At 42.4% G+C, this 16,240-nt stretch overlaps 1 protein-coding gene and 1 non-coding gene across 5 annotated transcripts in view; both read right to left on the reverse strand.

Annotated features, from left to right (window-relative positions):
• Positions 1 to 16,240, reverse strand: part of Srcap (Snf2 related CREBBP activator protein) — a 54,743-nt gene that overhangs the window by 33,490 nt on the left and 5,013 nt on the right. For all 4 annotated transcript variants that reach the window (XM_052760716.1, XM_052760712.1, XM_052760715.1 and 1 more), the window contains exons 4-15: positions 15,248 to 15,499; positions 10,402 to 10,587; positions 9,839 to 9,979; positions 6,107 to 6,329; positions 5,718 to 5,992; positions 3,590 to 3,683; positions 3,118 to 3,207; positions 1,857 to 2,039; positions 1,415 to 1,776; positions 1,135 to 1,312; positions 429 to 565; positions 24 to 193 (exon numbers count right to left, since the gene is read on the reverse strand). In XM_052760716.1, coding sequence (XP_052616676.1) covers positions 24 to 193; positions 429 to 565; positions 1,135 to 1,312; positions 1,415 to 1,776; positions 1,857 to 2,039; positions 3,118 to 3,207; positions 3,590 to 3,683; positions 5,718 to 5,992; positions 6,107 to 6,329; positions 9,839 to 9,979; positions 10,402 to 10,587; positions 15,248 to 15,499 — 2,291 coding nt within the window. The remainder of the gene's footprint in view (positions 1 to 23; positions 194 to 428; positions 566 to 1,134; positions 1,313 to 1,414; positions 1,777 to 1,856; positions 2,040 to 3,117; positions 3,208 to 3,589; positions 3,684 to 5,717; positions 5,993 to 6,106; positions 6,330 to 9,838; positions 9,980 to 10,401; positions 10,588 to 15,247; positions 15,500 to 16,240) is intronic.
• On the reverse strand, positions 4,080 to 4,209 carry LOC128095840 (small nucleolar RNA SNORA30/SNORA37 family). Its single transcript, XR_008213438.1, has one exon. It is a non-coding gene; the product is annotated as a small nucleolar RNA SNORA30/SNORA37 family (small nucleolar RNA).

Consider the following 16,240-nt stretch of genomic DNA (forward strand, 5'->3'; position numbering starts at 1 on the left):
TGAATCTCTATATTCATCTTTACCTGTTGAAGTTGAGCAGTGACTGCCACCGTTGGGACTTGAAATTCTTGATGTTCTGAGCCTCATCCAGAATGAGATAGCGCCAGTTCTTGCGACGAAAAGCCTGGTGATCCTGTAGCACCAGCTTGTAAGATGTGATACACACATGGAAAGCATTGGGCTTGGTCCAGCCCTAAGAGGTCGAAGAGAAAGCAGCATATTAATGAAGGAGGGAAAACACACAGAAAAAAACAAGGGGAAAGGGAAAGCGAGTTCAAGTACTCAAGGAAAGAATTAGGTTGGAAGAAATGAAACAGTACCAGTAAGAGAATGGAGCAACAGGAAAATGAGGCAAAGAAATTCAGATGAAGAAAGAATCTAAAACTGAAGGACATCAATAAGGGAAGTGATGACATAGAAGATCAAACCTGCCGCTTGAGCTTCCTCTCTTTCTGAGCTCCATAGTAAGTGAGGATTTTAAAGCTGGGACACCAACGTTTCAATTCCATCTCCCAGTTCAACATCACACTGGTAGGAACAATGATTAAATGAGGACCCCAGTTACCTGTTTAGCAAAACAAAAGATATAGTAAGATTATGTGAACCTTGCAGCTCTGTGTAGCCCCAACCATCCTGGAACTGGCTATGTCTGTGCCACCACTGTCAGGGTGTACTCGAAAAAAATTTTTTTAATGCACTATTTTTTTAAAAAGATTTATTTATTTATTATGTATACAGTGATATTTATTATGTATACAGTATTCTGTCTGCATGTATACCTGCAGGCCAGAAGACGGCACCATATCTCATTACAAATGGTTGTGAGCCACCATGTGGTTGCTGGGAAATAAACTCAGGACCTCTGGAAGAGCAGCCAGTGCTCTTAACCACTGAGCCATCTCTCCAGCCCACCTTGCAGCTCTGGTTCCTTAAACAAAACCCTGATTAGCATCTTCTAATGCTGCTTAAGACTTCAGCACCTATGCTGTTCTCCTTATATAGTTACTGACAAGACTCAATGAGGCTACCAAGACAGCAGTAAGAGAACAAGTAATAAACTTTCCTGCAGGCGAAATCACCACTAAATAAGATCCCCTACCAGTGATTAGCCAAGAGGCACCAAGAAGAATCTACCTTTCTCACAGGCCAAGTGAGCAAGCAAGGAGATGGTCTGGATTGTCTTCCCCAGTCCCATCTCATCTGCAAGAATGCCATTAAGCTTTTTCTCATACATAGTAACCAGCCAGTCAAGGCCAATGTGTTGGTACTCTCGGAGCTGGCCCCGCAGAAGAAGTGGAATAGGTGTCTTCACCTAATACAGAGGAAATTATCACACATGGTAGAAATGAGGTACTTGTTAGTAGGAAACAGTAAAGTCAAGATATGAGAAAGTAGAATTGTAACCTATAGATACCTGGGTAGTGGCCAAAGTATAACCCTTGGGCTGGAGACTCTCAGCTGCCGCAGCAATATCAGTAATCTCTTTCTTGGGCCCTAGAGTGGTGGTGGGACCTGGGGTAGGAGGCCCACTGCCTCCATCTGCCTCACTCCTTTCCTCATCCCGAGCAAGCAAGTATTCCACCCCAAAACCATCATCATCATCATCATCATCATCATCATCATCTCCCTCTTCTTCCTGTTCTTCATCTGCTTGGCTTTGTGACTGAGCATCCTCAGACTCATCAGACTCAGATTCTTCTGACTGTGAACTCCCACTCATTTCTTCCTCCTCCGACTGTTCATCTTCCTCATCCTCACTCTGCTCTTCAGCAGAATCTAAATCACAAGACCAAAGCTTAGTAAGCTGTTCCTCTAACACCTACCCTCCCCAGTCATCTTCTGAACCACGTACTTACCTGACTGATTGCTACTATCTTCTTGAGCTGCCTCTTCAACTTCTCTTGTTTCCTCTAGTTCACAGTCATAACTGTTGGCTTCAACTTCATCTTCCTCTTCACTATTCCCAGAGCCTGGAACAGAGGTATCATAGGCATAGGCCCCTGCATATTGCTGCAGTAGCTCCTCCATAGAAAGCTCACCTGATAGGGAAAAGAGAAGTAAACATTTGGTTCCTTTACAAGGATTGGGAAATAGTTATTTGAATGGTACTTGTTTATTTTATCTAAGCTCCATCTCCTAGGCCCAGATCTTTGGGGAGACTACAGATTTTACCTTTAGCATCAGCTAATAAAACCAATCCTTGTAACAACCATAGTAAGTGTGGCATTCTCCTGATAAGGACAGTGCCTACCCTTGTAAAAACAAAACAAACAAACAAAAAACAAAAACACTCAAAACTTTTTTTTCACTGATGGTAACTTACTATCTGTTAGTAGCACACAAATCAAATATTAATTACTCAGAAACGTTTCTATAGAAGTGGGCAATGGTACAGGCCATTCACTGGGGGACTGTGTACATTTAATCTTCAGGTTTTAGACTTTTTATCTTCTTACTCTACAGCTGCTCAATCTCCTTTTCATGGTGCCTGCTCACACCATCCCAGTGTTTCCTCAAGGTGGTCTTTACTTTTCTTTCAGGAGTTTCAATCCTCTTTAGGCTTCTCTCTCTTTCCAAAGGCCCCACTGATTTCTCAGAGAGCGTGCCCTTGTCCAGGCTCTCCTATCAGTCTGAGCTCAAGCCTCAGTTGGCAGGATCTTCACTCCCCAGACACCAAGCCACACCCAAGCCATCAACGCTGAGCCTATCACTGTCACCTGAGCCATCAACGCTGAGCCTATCACTCCCAAGCCATCAACGCTGAGCCTATCACTGTCACCTGAGCCATCAACGCTGAGCCTATCACTGTCACCTGAGCCACTGAACCACCCTTTTAAAACTCTGGACAAATAGTACTCATATCCTGCTACAGTACCTTTTCCTTCAACTCTCAGACCAATGAGTTCAAACTCCTATGGCAACCACACATCACTTTACTTATGAGTGCCTTTTATCTACAAATCTGAGTTATACCTGAGTTACATGAGAAGCATAGATAATGATCAGTAGCTGAAGCTACAAAGATAAAAAATACCTGACGTCGTCTATTTACCCACCAATGTTCTGTAGAGTAGAGATAGAAAGGAGGTTTTCAGTAAAATATCTGGAAAACATCACCTTCTCGAGCCAGCTCGCTCAGTTCCATGGCATGGTCCACCTCTCCCTCTAACTGCTCCTCAGCTGCGATGGTGTCCTCTTCATCCTCTGCTACAAAAAAAGAATGGCATTTCCACTGGTGAGCCCAGAAGGATAGTTCCAAAGCCATGGTCACACACACAGTTCTGGTTAAAAACTCAATGAAAAACAAAACAAAGACATAAATGTAGGAAAGGAATTTGTAGGGAAGAGGGAAGGCTGACAGGGGTGGGAGGTGAGAGAAACCAAAGTGTATTATATACATGTATGGAAATGTCAAAGAATAAACCTAATTACAAGAGAGCAGAGCATTGTGACACATGCCTTTAATCCCAACACTTGGAAGCAGACACAAGTGGATCTGAGTTGAAGGCCAGCCTGGTCTATAGCCATGGATACATAATAGACCCTGTCCCAAGAAAACCAACAACAAAAAAGACAAAACTGGTCTGACCTTCATCTTCATTAGCAGTAAACTCTTCATCATCTTCATCAGGATGCCAGCGTTGTTGGTTGCACTGTGTTACAGAGGAAGGTGGAGGGTTTACCTGTATGGGAAAGGGTAAAAAAAAAAGTGGGAGGACTTAACATTTGAGCATGAAGTTGGGGTGTTGTGGCAAAAGCCTTTAATCCTAGCATTGGGAGGCAGAAGCAACTGTAAACTCAAGACCAGCCTGGACTACATAGTGAGTTCCAGGACAGCCAGAGTCAAACAACAACAACAACAACAAAAGTCATGGAGGCACACACCTTTAATTCCAGTACTTGGGAGGCTAAGGCAAGGTGTCTCTGTGAGTTCAAGGCCAGCCTGGTCTATAAGGCAAGTTTCAGGACAGCCAGGGCTATTACCCAGAGAAATCCTGTCTCAAAAATCCAAAAACAAACAAGCAAAGAAAAAGAAAAAAAGACAAAGAAAGGCAGAGAGTTCAAGATCAGAAAAACATCACTGTTCCCTTGAGTAACAGCTGCCTCTGGTACAGTATCAGGGCAAGGATGTTTTCAAGGGTTTTCTCTCAGCACCAGCTACCAAATCCTGACCCCACTGACTTAGGCAGGACCTGTGAAAAGTGCTAGGAACGAAATAAAGCAGGACCACATGTGGAGGCTCATATGCCCTTAATCCAAGCACTCCAGAGGCACAGCTCTTTGAATGAGGCCTGCCTAGACCATACAATGAGTTCCAAACCAGCCAGGAATACAAAGTGGGGCCATCTCAAAAAATAAAACAAAACCAAAAAAGAAAAAGAAAGGAAAAGAACAAGGGGACCATCGAAATGGCTAAGTGGTCATCAGCAAGCCTGACAACCAAAGCTCAATCCCTAGAACTCATGCAAACATAGGTGAGAACCAACACTACAAAATTGTCCTCTGACCTCTACATGTATACCCACAAAGACAAAATTTCAGTCATTTTTTTTTTTTTTAGGTCAGTCTAGTCTACAGGAATGCCAGGCCAGCCAGGACCATGTAGCAAATCCTCGACTCAAAAAACAAAGAGAATAAAATTTAAAAGTAAGTAAATTAAGGGCTAAGATGATGCCTTATTGGTTAGAACACGTGCTACTCTTCTAGAGGACCCCAGTTCAATGCCTCGCACCCTTATCAAGCAGCTCATAACCATCTGTAACTCCAGGTCCAGGGGATTCAAAGACTTTAGCCTCTGCTGGCATCTACTCATGTACACATATCCACAGAGGCACACAAATCTACACATAATTACAAATAAAAAAAGCACATGACAAGTTTTTAAAAATAACAATAAATAGTAATTTTAAAAAGACCCTTAACATGCAGTAGGACCAATGGTACAAAGGTCCAAAAGACATTATTTGACTGATTGTTCTGGAATTCACTATGGAGATCAAGCTGCCCTCCAAGATCTATCTGCCTCTGCCTCCTGAGTACTAAGGTAAAGGTATGTGACACTACATTCAGCTCCAAGAAATTTTTAAGATGATCATCACAATTCCTGAATTCACATCACCTAACAATTTATATATGTGTGTATGCTTGTGGAAACCAGAATTCATTGTCTGGTGTCTTCCTGATTTGGCTAGACTAGCTAGCCAGAAAGCCCCAAGAATGCTCCTATCTCTGGCTCTTAATGCTGAGACTCCTGAAACATACCATTGCACATACCTTTTTTATATGGGAAACCAAGGATTGAATTCAATTACTTTACCAACTAAGCTATCTCCCTAGCCCTCCCCTAGCAAATTTAAAGTACAATAAATGCTTCCATTATAATTTTAGAAACCTTGCCGAGCAGTGGTGGCTCACGCCTTTAATCCCAGCACTCAAGAGGCAGAGCCAGGTGGATCTCTGTGAATTTGAGGCCAGCCTGGTCTACAGAGCGAGATCTAGGACAGGCACCAAAACAACACAGAGAAACCCTGTCTCGAAAAAGTCAATAGCAGACTGCAACTTGACCCAAACCATCATCTTCACTCGCAATGAAACCCCAATTGTCTTTAATGTGAATTCTCAAAACCAGGGATCAACCTAAGCCCAGGATTTTAGAGCTGAAACTCTCCATTTATTTCCCCTCTGAATCTTTCTTTCTGTACCTCTTCTGTATATACCTCCAAATCCTGAGACGGTTCCTCTTCAACATTTTCTTCAGGCCCATCGTTGGTATCGCTGTCATGAGATGAGGGTGTTTGAGAGGGGCTGGAAGGTCCACCCAACAGCTGAGGGGGCAGGGAACGGAGCAGCTCTTCCAGTGGCAGTTCTCCCTCATGTCGAAGCAGTTCAATCTCACGCCTCTGGGTCTCTGCATCATTGCCTTCCTGCTGTTCTTCAACCTCAATGGTCTCCTCATCATCCTCTTCTTCCTCTTGGGGTTGGAAGTCCCCATCTATAGCAGGAGAACAAGGTCACAAAGTCCACGGGCCCTGCAAGCCACAGGGTGGGTTTTTCAGCTCTGGAAAGGGCACTTGGGAAAAGCAACAGGACCAAAGAGCACACACACCTTCATCATCCAGCCGAGAAACAGGGGGTGGAGGACTGGATGCTGCTGAGGAAGAACCGAGACAAGGGGAAGAGCCAGCTTTGCTGGACGCTATCGGCTGGTTAAGGCTCTGAGACAGAAGGTCTGAGTACTTCTCAGTTTGTCCCACAATGAAGTCCAGGTGCAGGTCCAAGGCTTTCTTACGTTTTTCTTCAAGCCGGGACTGTTGTTTGAATTGTACCACCTACCATAACCACAAAAGGCATCCTTAATGCATATATTCACTTTTTCATACACTCTTTTAGCCAACTATTTAGGGATACTACCTTTATGGCAGGCTTTGGCCTGGTCATTCAGAAAGAAAAGCTAAAAAATTCTTAAGAGGCTGGTGATTTATACAACACTTCTGAAAAAAACAGAAACTGAATAAATACAAGGGTCAACTTAGTATCGAGTAGCTGGAGAAGATTAGCAAATCCATTTGAAGTTGGGCCGTTAAAAAGAATAAAAAAAAAAGTGGTTGGGTAGTGATGACACACATATTTACTCTCAGCAGAGGCAGGCAGATCTTTGAATTCAAGCCCAGCCTGGTCTATGGAGTGAGTTCCAGAACAGCCAGTTACACAGAGAAACCCTGTCTTGAAAAAACAAACATAAATAAACTAACAAATAAATAAAAATAGAGTATGTGGGGCTACCAGTGGAGCTCAGTGGGAAGACACGTGCCCAACATGAACAAAGCCCTAGTTTGGGTGGGCGGTGGGGTATCTTCTTTAACTACTAACATCAGTACAAAGACCACGAGTGAATGGTCAAGTATGTCAACCAACCTCAAATAAAAAAAAAAAAAAAATTCAAGCCAGGTGGTGGTGGCACATGCCTTTAATCCTAGCATTCAGGAGAAAGAAGCAGACAGATCTCTGTGAGTTCGAGACCAGGCTGGTCTAGAGAGCGAGTTCCAAGATAGCCAGGGATACATGGAGAAACTCTGTCTTGGAAAATAAATAAACTAATTAAAAAAAAAAAAGCTTGGAGTCAAAACACAGTGACCAAGGCACAAATGTAGCAGCACAAGGCCCTGGGTTAATAAAATTAAAAGGTGATACACACCTTTAATCCCAGCACTCAGGAGGCAGAGGCAAGCAGATCTCTGTGAGTTGGAGGCCAACCTGGTGTACATAGTTCCAGAACAGACAGGGCTATTCAGAAATAGTATCTCAAAAAACCAAAACCAAAACAACAACAAAAAGTAAAAACATGAGGTTGATAAAATAGCTTAGTAGGTAAAGGTACTTATTTCCATACCTGACAACCTGAATTCAACCCCCAGGACCTACAGAGTGGGAAAGAGAGAACCAACTCCCACAGGTGACTGTCCTCTGACCTCAACAAATCAGCTGTGGCTTATGTGCATATACCCATATGAATAAATGCAATTTAAATAATTTAAATTTTTAAAAAATGGGGCTGGAGACTGGAGAGATGGCTCAGTGCTTAAGAGCCCTTACTTCTCTTGAAGAAGACTGCAGTTTAATTCTTAGCACCTACATCGGGCAGTTCACAGCTGCCTTTTAGTTCAGCTCTAAATCCAACACCTCTGTCCTAAAAGGCCATTAACCTCATGTGCACATCATATACTCATATACAGATACATTTAACTGAAAAATTATAAAAGGTCTTTTCAAGATTGGGACTAGAGAGATAGCTCAGAGGTTGAGAGCATTTATTGCTCTTCCTGAGGACTGAGTTTCGTTCTTAGCACTTACATGAGGTGGTTCACAATAACCTCTAACTCCATTTCCCAGAGATCCAACTTACTCTGGCCTTTATGGGTACCTGCATGTATGTGGTGCACATAAAATTCATACAGGCACACACACATACATAAATAAAACCAATAAACCTTTAAAGAAAAAGTTTCTACCTCTAGACATAGTATCAAACAGCTTTAATCTTCGGCACTCTAGAGGGAGGGAGGTAGATCTCATGGTCAGCCTGGTCTACACAGGGAGTTCTCGGCTAGCCAGAGATAGTGAGACTCTGTCTCAAAACAAACAAACAAAAGTCTAGGCAGAGTGGCTGAACCAGGATTTCTGTAAATTCAAATCAGCTTGAGCTACAGGAGTTCCAGGCCAGTCTGAACTACAGTGAGTGAGACCTTGTCTCAAACAAACAAAGGCAAGATGGCTCAACACCAAGCCTGATGGCCTGAGTTCAATCCTCAGGACTCACATGGCAGAAACAGAAAACACTCCCACAAATTGTCCTTTAACTTTCACCACGGGTAACATGGTGTGTCCCCCAAACCCAAATACACAATAAACAAATGCTAATAAAACATTGTTTGGCCCCAAATAATTTCAAGCCTAGATGTTATTAGATGGCCCATTCTCAGAACTCAGGAGACTGAAGATGGCTCCATACCATCATAGGTTACATAGGGAAATTCTGTCTCAAAACTACAAAGCAAACATTGCAGCCAGGAATGGAAACTGAAGAAAAGATGAGTTCAAGACTAACCACCAAGATACTATACTCCTATAATCCAGCACTTGAAAGGAAACAGAGGCAAAAGGATCAGCCTCTGATACACAGTGAGTCTGAAGCTAACCTGTTTTACATGAAAGCCTTATTTAAAAAATAGACAACAAAGCTAGGCGTGGTAGTACACACTTTTAATCCCAGCACTCGGGAGACAGAGACAGGAGGATCTCTGTGAGTTCAAGGCCAGCGTGGTCTACAGGGTGAGTTTCAGGACAGGCTCCAAAGGTACACAGAGAAACCTTGTCTTGAAAAACCAAAACACAACAAAAAAGGGTACTTAGAAGGTGAGAGGATCAGGAGTTCAAGGTTATCCTTAGCTACATAGCAAATTTGAGGCCAACACGAGTTACATGACACCCTGTCTCAAAACTGGAAGAAAAAGAAAACCAACCTGTGAAATGCAGAAATACCCTATCTCAAACAATATAGTATGACAACTATTTATGTAGTAATTTTACACAGTATGCATCACAAATGATCTAGAAATATTTGTATCTGTCCATATGTCATATGCATTTTATATACTGGACTTGAGCATCTCCAGATCAGATGCCCACAAGAAATTCTAGAACCAATCACACGAACACAAAAAGGGAAAAGAGGGCTTCAGAGATAATTACAACCTAACATATAAGCAGAAGAAACTTTAATGGCATAAGCAGGTAAACAACAAACATGTTTTAGAAAAAATATACTACACACCCTACAAAGACTAGATGGTCTAGGAGTCAAGGAGTCCTACTCATCCCAAAGGTACAACACATATTTTGCCACTATAAAACAGATCAATGGGGGGCTGGAGAGATGGCTCAGAGGTTAAAAGCACTGGTAGCTCTTCCCGAGGTCCTGAGTTCAATTCCCAGCAACCACATGGTGGCTCACAACCATCTGTAATTTGATCTGGTGCCCTCTTCTGGTGTGTAGGCAGAATACTGTATACATAATAAATAAATCTTTAATAAAAAAAAAAAAAAAAAAACAGATCAATGGACGCTACTCCCAAAGTTTTAACTGAGTAGGTAGGAAAAGGAAGCCAAGAATTCCTTCCTCCTTGTGACATTCAGTGATGGAAAGGTCCAATATATGAAGAAATGTCATAAAGAGTTGGAATTGCAGTGTTCAGTTCCTCAGTAAACTTTGGTCAGCCCTATCAACACCCGTTCCTCTAACCTAGCCCAAGACCATCTTTTGTCTAATCTCATTGCTCACCTTCTCCACATTGCTCCAGAACTGCCTGACATCCTTGGCCATGGTAGAAGCAATTCGGCGCAGCTTGGCCTGTTCTTCTCTCCGAGCTCGCTCCTCTTTTTGTCGCTGCTCTTCATGGTGGCGGATTACCATACGTACTACCTATAGAAATACAGTATAAAATCACTCAAGGTCCATCTCCTTATCCACCCAATCAAAGACAAAGACAATGAAGGGCAAGAAAACCCTGATGTGACTACAGCTTGAAGCACTAAAAAGGGGTTTATAATTTCATCTGCTTCCCTTCCACCTTCCACATAATTCACCCATTAAAGTTTCTTTTTCCTTTTTTGGGTGTGTGTGTGTGTGGGGGGGGGGTGTTCAAGACAGGGTTTCTCTGTGTAGCCGGGGGAGTCCTGAAACTTGTTCTGTAGACCAGGCTGGCCTCAAACTTACAGATTCCCTGCCTCTGTGTCTCTAGTAATGAGATTAGAAGTGTGAGCTGCCACTACCACTTGGCTAACCATTAAAGTTTCAAAAGCACACCTGAAAAATATATGAACAGTAGAACAAACAGGACATACCTTCCGGGCCACACCTCGTTTCCATCGGCGCTCCTGAGCAAAGTCAGCAGAGAGCCACTGCATCTCTTCACATAGATAGTCCCAATGGCCTTTAGGGCGGGGAGGCTCTGGCACTTTAGGTAGCCTTTTCAATGACCAGAATCCCTCCTTTCGAAGTTCAGCAATTCGAGTTTCAATTTCAGCTTCCTAATGAGGGGTAATGACATTGATTAAGAGTTCCTGGACATGCAAGCCATCTCACTGCCATGGCTGAATTCCTGGCCCCTGAATGAACTCTGTGTTTTATGCTCCTACCAATTCTACAAGGTAATAGATTCTGTTGGCAGGTGGTGCGGGAATACCTGGGAAATCAAATGAGTTTCCTGAGGTCATACAGCTAGGAAAGAACTGAGAATCAAAAATAGATCGAGAGAACTGAGCATGTTGGCACATGCCTTTAATCCCAGATTTCCAAAGGCAGAGGCAGGCAGATCTCTTTGAGTTCCAGGCTGAACTGTTCTACACAGCAACTTCCAAACTAATCAGGGCTACACAGTGAGTGAGACCCTGTTTCAAAAAAATAAAAATAAAAACAAAAACAAAAACAAGCAGCAATTAAATGTTGACATCTTATTTCCACATGCAAATGTGTACACACACACACCTATACACATAACACAAACGAAATAGTTATAAAAACTCAAGCCATAATTTCATGCTCTTTCTCTGAAAATCCTGAAAAAGGTGAGACTTGGGAAAACATTTCCAAAGGGAGTTTCACAGGGAGTGCCTACTTCCTTCTAAACTCTAAAGAGGTTCTTTATCACCGTAGAAATCTATTTCTTAGAAATATGATTTCAGTTCAATTTATATAACTGTGTTTGTTTGGTTTGGTTACTGTTTTATAAGATAGCATTTATCTGTGTAGCCTTGACTGTCTTAGAACTCACTCTGTAGACCAGGCTGGCCTCGAAGTCAGAGATCCACCTGCCTCTGCCTCCCGAGTGCTGGAATTAAAGCCATAGGCCATCACTGCCCAGCTGTGTTTCTTTTAAAAAACATTATTTTGGGGAAAGAGAGCTATAGCTTATACCCAGCAGATATAAAGCTCTCTATTTAATCACTAGCATGGAGGGATAACATGACAAATAGCAGATGGGGTACTTGTCACACATAATTTTATAAAAATTTATTCTATGGGAAAAACACTGAAGATATACATAATCAGATTAATAGTGGTTGCCAATAACAAAAAATTCCCATTTTTACTAAAAGTTTCTATAATTCATTAAATTTCTGATTAAGAACATTAAATCATTTGAATTTTTTCTTTAACAAGTAGCTTTAAAAAAATTTAGAATAAGCCAGGTGTGTGTTAACAGCTGTAATCCTAGCACTCTGGGTGCTGAGATGGATGAGCCAGAGGGAGTTACATACTTATATGTTCTAGATTTAGGGCAGCCTAAACTAAAGTTAAGATCCTGTATCAAGCTAGTGGATGGTTGTGGTGGTATTGTGTTCCCCAAAATATTGTGTGACCCTAATAAACTTATCTGGAGTCAGAGAATAGAACAGCCACTAGATATAGAGCCCAGAAAATGGTGGCGCACACGCCTTTAACCTTACCACTTGTGAGGCATAGATCCATGCGGATCTCTGTGAGTTTAAAGCTACACTGGAAACAGGCAGGCATGGTGACTCATGCCTTTAATCCCAAGAAGTGAGCCTTTAATCTCAGGAAGTGAGGGCAGAAAGCAGAAAGGTATATAAGGCGTGAAAACCAGGAAGTAGGCAGGTTAAACTTTTAGGCTTTAGAGCAGCAGTACAGCTGAGATCCATTTGGATGAGTACTCAGAGGCTTCCAGTCTGAGGAAACAGGATCAGCTGAGGAACTGGCAAGGTGAGGTGGCTGTGGCTTGTTCTGTTCTCTGACCCCAGATAAGTTTATCAGGGTGCACAGTATTTTGGGGAACACAATACCACCACAGATGGTAATGTATGCCTTTAATCCCAGCAATCAGGGAGGTAGAGGCAGGTGGATTTCTGTGAGTTCAAGGCCAGCAGGGTCTACAGAGAAACCCTGTCTCAAAAACAAAATAGAACAAAAAACAAAAAAAGAATCAAACAAAATAAAACAAACCAACAAAAAAAAAAAAAAGGAAGAAAGGAAGGTGGGAAAGAGGCAGACAGAAAAGATTAGGAGTTCAAAGTCATCCTTAGTTACAAAGGGAAGCCAGACTAGGAAAGTAAAAACTGTGTGCGCGCGCAGGACGAACTGAGATCATTACAGGAATCACTGCCCAAATCTGGTGACCTTAGTTCTATCGCCAGAGCCCATGCAAAGGCAGAAAACTAACTCTACAAAGTTGTTCCTGATCAACATATGTGTGACGACACAGCATGCGAGCCCCCACACACCATACACTGAGTGAATACAGAAAATAGTAATTGGAAGATCTAGGCTGGGCAGTGGTGGCATATGCCTTCAGTCCCAGCACTCAAGAAACAGGCTGGGCTGGAGAGATGGCTCAGTAGTTAAAGAGCATTGCCTGCTCTTACAGAGGACCTGGGTTCAATTCCCAGCACCCGCATGGCAGCTCACAACTGTCTGTAACTCTAGTTCCAGGGGCCTGACACCCATGGCAAAACACTAATGCACATAAAATAAAAATAAAATAAAGAAAGAAACAAAGAAAGAAAGAAAAAGCAACAGAGGCAAGAAGCCAGGTGGATCTCTGTGAGTTCGAGGCCAGCGTGGTCTACAGTTGAGTTCCAGGACAGCCAGATACACAGAGAAACGCTGTCTCAAAAAACAAAACAAAACCAAAAACAAGTAAAAATAAAAAGGTTAATGGGCACCAAACCTAAAGTTCAAATGGGTAGGCAGGAAGGGAATATGAAGAATATACAGTTCTATTGAGCTCCCAGATGGAACTGCATGCATTTACAGCAAATTTCATAGGCTACAGACTGAATATAAATGGGAAAACAATAAATTTTAAAATCATCACAGTTTACAAAGTACTTCAGTGTCTAATTCCTTCTTTATTTAGATTAGTCGAAGGTTTTTTTTTTTTTTTTCTTTCGTAGCTTTTTATTTTGCATAGCTTTGGAGCCTGTCCTGGAACTCACAGAGATCCGCCTGTCTCTGCCTCCTGAGTGCTGGGATTAAAGGCGTTGCACCACCACCGCCTAGCACTAGTGGAAGGTTTTCTGTTATTGTATTGTTTTTATTTTTTGTCTTTTTGCTTTAAGATAGCATCTATCTCACTCTGTAGCCTATGTTGGCTCAAACTTTCCAATCCTGTATCATCATCCCAGAGTGCTGGGCATACAGGTGTGAGCTACCTCATCTACTTTAAAAAAAAAATTTTTCTTTTTAAATTTATTGTCTTGGTATTTCAAAACAGGATTTCTCTGTGTATCCCTGGCTGTCTTGGAACTTATTCTGTAGACCAGGGTGGCCTCAAACTCACAGAGATCCACCTGCCTCTGCCTCCTGAGTGCTGGGATTCAAGGTCTGTGCTACCGCCACCCAGCCTCATTTTTTTTTCAATAATTATTTACTTTTCTTTTTAAAGACACCATTGCATATAGTTACGCTGGCCTTGAACTCATGGTCTTCCTTTCTCCATCTCCTAGTGTTGGTGAGAGCCACCACACCTGCCTAATTCTTCCTTTTTTTTTTTTTTTTTTTGGTTTTTTTGAGACAGGGTTTCTCTGTGTAGCTTTGCGCCTTTCCTGGAACTCACTTGGTAGCCCAGACTGGCCTCGAACTCACAGAGATCCGCCTGGCTCTGCCTCCCGAGTGCTGGGATTAAAGGCGTGCGCCACCACCGCCCGGCTAATTCTTCCTTTAATTTAAGTCTGCCAACAGTACTCAGGGTATAGCTTGGTGATAGAGAATTTGCCTAGTATATGCACAAAGGCTTGAGTTCAATCCCCAGAGCAGTGTTAAGAGAAAACAGTTTGAGTAAACTTAACATACACCTCTATTCTGGAAAATAAAAATAAAAACTGTGCTATAATTCAGTGATAACAACACTTGCCTACAGCTGGTTAAGAGCACTTGTTCTTGCAGAAGACCTGAGTTTGATACTACCACAATGGCTCATAACTCCCAGTTCCTGGGGATCTGATGTCCTCTTCTGAACACCAGGAGGACCAGGCATGGATGTGGTATATACATACATGTAGGCAAGATATTCACACAAAAAATAAAACAAATTAGCATTTTTTTTTGTTTGTTTTGTTTTTTTTGTTTTTTCGAGACAGGGTTTCTCTGTGTAGCTTTGCGCCTTTCCTGGAACTCACTTGGTAGCCCAGGCTGGCCTCGAACTCAGAGATCCGCCTGGCTCTGCCTCCCGAGTGCTGGGATTAAAGGTGTGCGCCACCACCGCCCGGCCAAATTAGCATTTTTTAAAAAAGTGAATACTTGCCTAGCATATATGGGACCTCAGTTTAGACGGAAAGAAAGAAGGAAGGTTGGTCACTTTCTTTCTTTTGTGTATGGGTGTTTTGCCTGCAATGTTTAGACACCACTTGATTGCCTGGTGCACATTGGAGGCAAGAGGGAACTGGATCCCCTGGAACTGGAGTTATAATTGTAAGCTACTATGTGGGTACTGGGAATGGAACCTCTTAAAGACTAGCCAATGCTTTATACTACAGAACCACTTCTCCATCCCTCAAAGAAAGTGAAGGAGGGGGAGAGGGGTTGGTTTACTTCAAGCATTATACTCAAGACAAAGAAGGAATCCACACCCTAAACCCATGGCTAAAAACAAAGACACATAAAATACCCATGGGATAGTAGAGTTAAGACAGACAACTCCCATGAATCTTCATGGGCCTTCCCAATACATACATGTTTAGCTTGCTCTGCAATTTCTGCATGGCTCTTCTCCCACTTTGGGCCCTTGTTGACCAGGTCAGCAGCCTGGGATAAGCTGAACCCCTCCAGAGGAACCGTGGTACCATCTGGCGGGCCTGGAGGTCCATCCAGAGAGGAGTCTTGGGCTGTATGTTGCGGGGAGATACCACCTGCCCCACTAGAAGCTGGAGAACTAGATGAGGCAGGGGATACAGGATTGCTCCCTGTCATGCCGTCCGACACCATCTAGAAAAGGGGAAAATGACGAATAAAAAGGATGCTAAGCATTGTGCTAAATGTTTTAAGTACATTTTTCTATTCCATTTTATAAAAAAATAAAACAAACAAAAACAAAACCAAACTAAAAAACCCTGTAGAGTAAGGTACCACTCTCATTTTTATCAACACAAACACTTTGTGGGTTTGTTTTCTTCTGGGGAGGGATGGAGGGAAGTTGTTAGAGTTGAAGACAAGGTCTCACTATGTAGCACAGTCTGGCCTGGGATTTACAATCCACCTCCCATGTGCTGGATTAATAGGCTAGTGCCACCACATGAGGCTTGGAAATGAAGTTTTTCTTTAAGCAAAGTAATTAAAATGGTAGAGCCAAATTTCTAATAGATAATCTGACATGTAAGACATACATGCTGATATACACAACTGCCTAAATTCAAGATTGCCACTACAGGGCTAGAAGTATAGCTCTCAAAAACAAAAACTTGTTTTCTAAGACAACTGCAATGCATGATTTCTTTTGTTCTTTTTTCCTTGAGACAGTCTCACTACATAGACTGATAGAGATAGGTCTGTTTCTACCTCATGAGTGATGTGTACAAAAGCACGCTATGATTTCAAATTTAATGGTCCTTTTAGAACCTTAAATTTTTTTTTCCCCCGACAGGATTTCTCTGTGTAGCCCTGGCTGTCCTAGAACTCACTCTGTAGACCAGGCTGGCCTTGAACTCACAGAGATCCGCCTGCCTCTGC

This window comes from Peromyscus californicus, unplaced genomic scaffold, assembly GCF_007827085.1.
Source record: "Peromyscus californicus insignis strain IS unplaced genomic scaffold, ASM782708v3 Scaffold_4__1_contigs__length_199733344, whole genome shotgun sequence".
Taxonomy (NCBI): domain Eukaryota; kingdom Metazoa; phylum Chordata; class Mammalia; order Rodentia; family Cricetidae; genus Peromyscus; species Peromyscus californicus.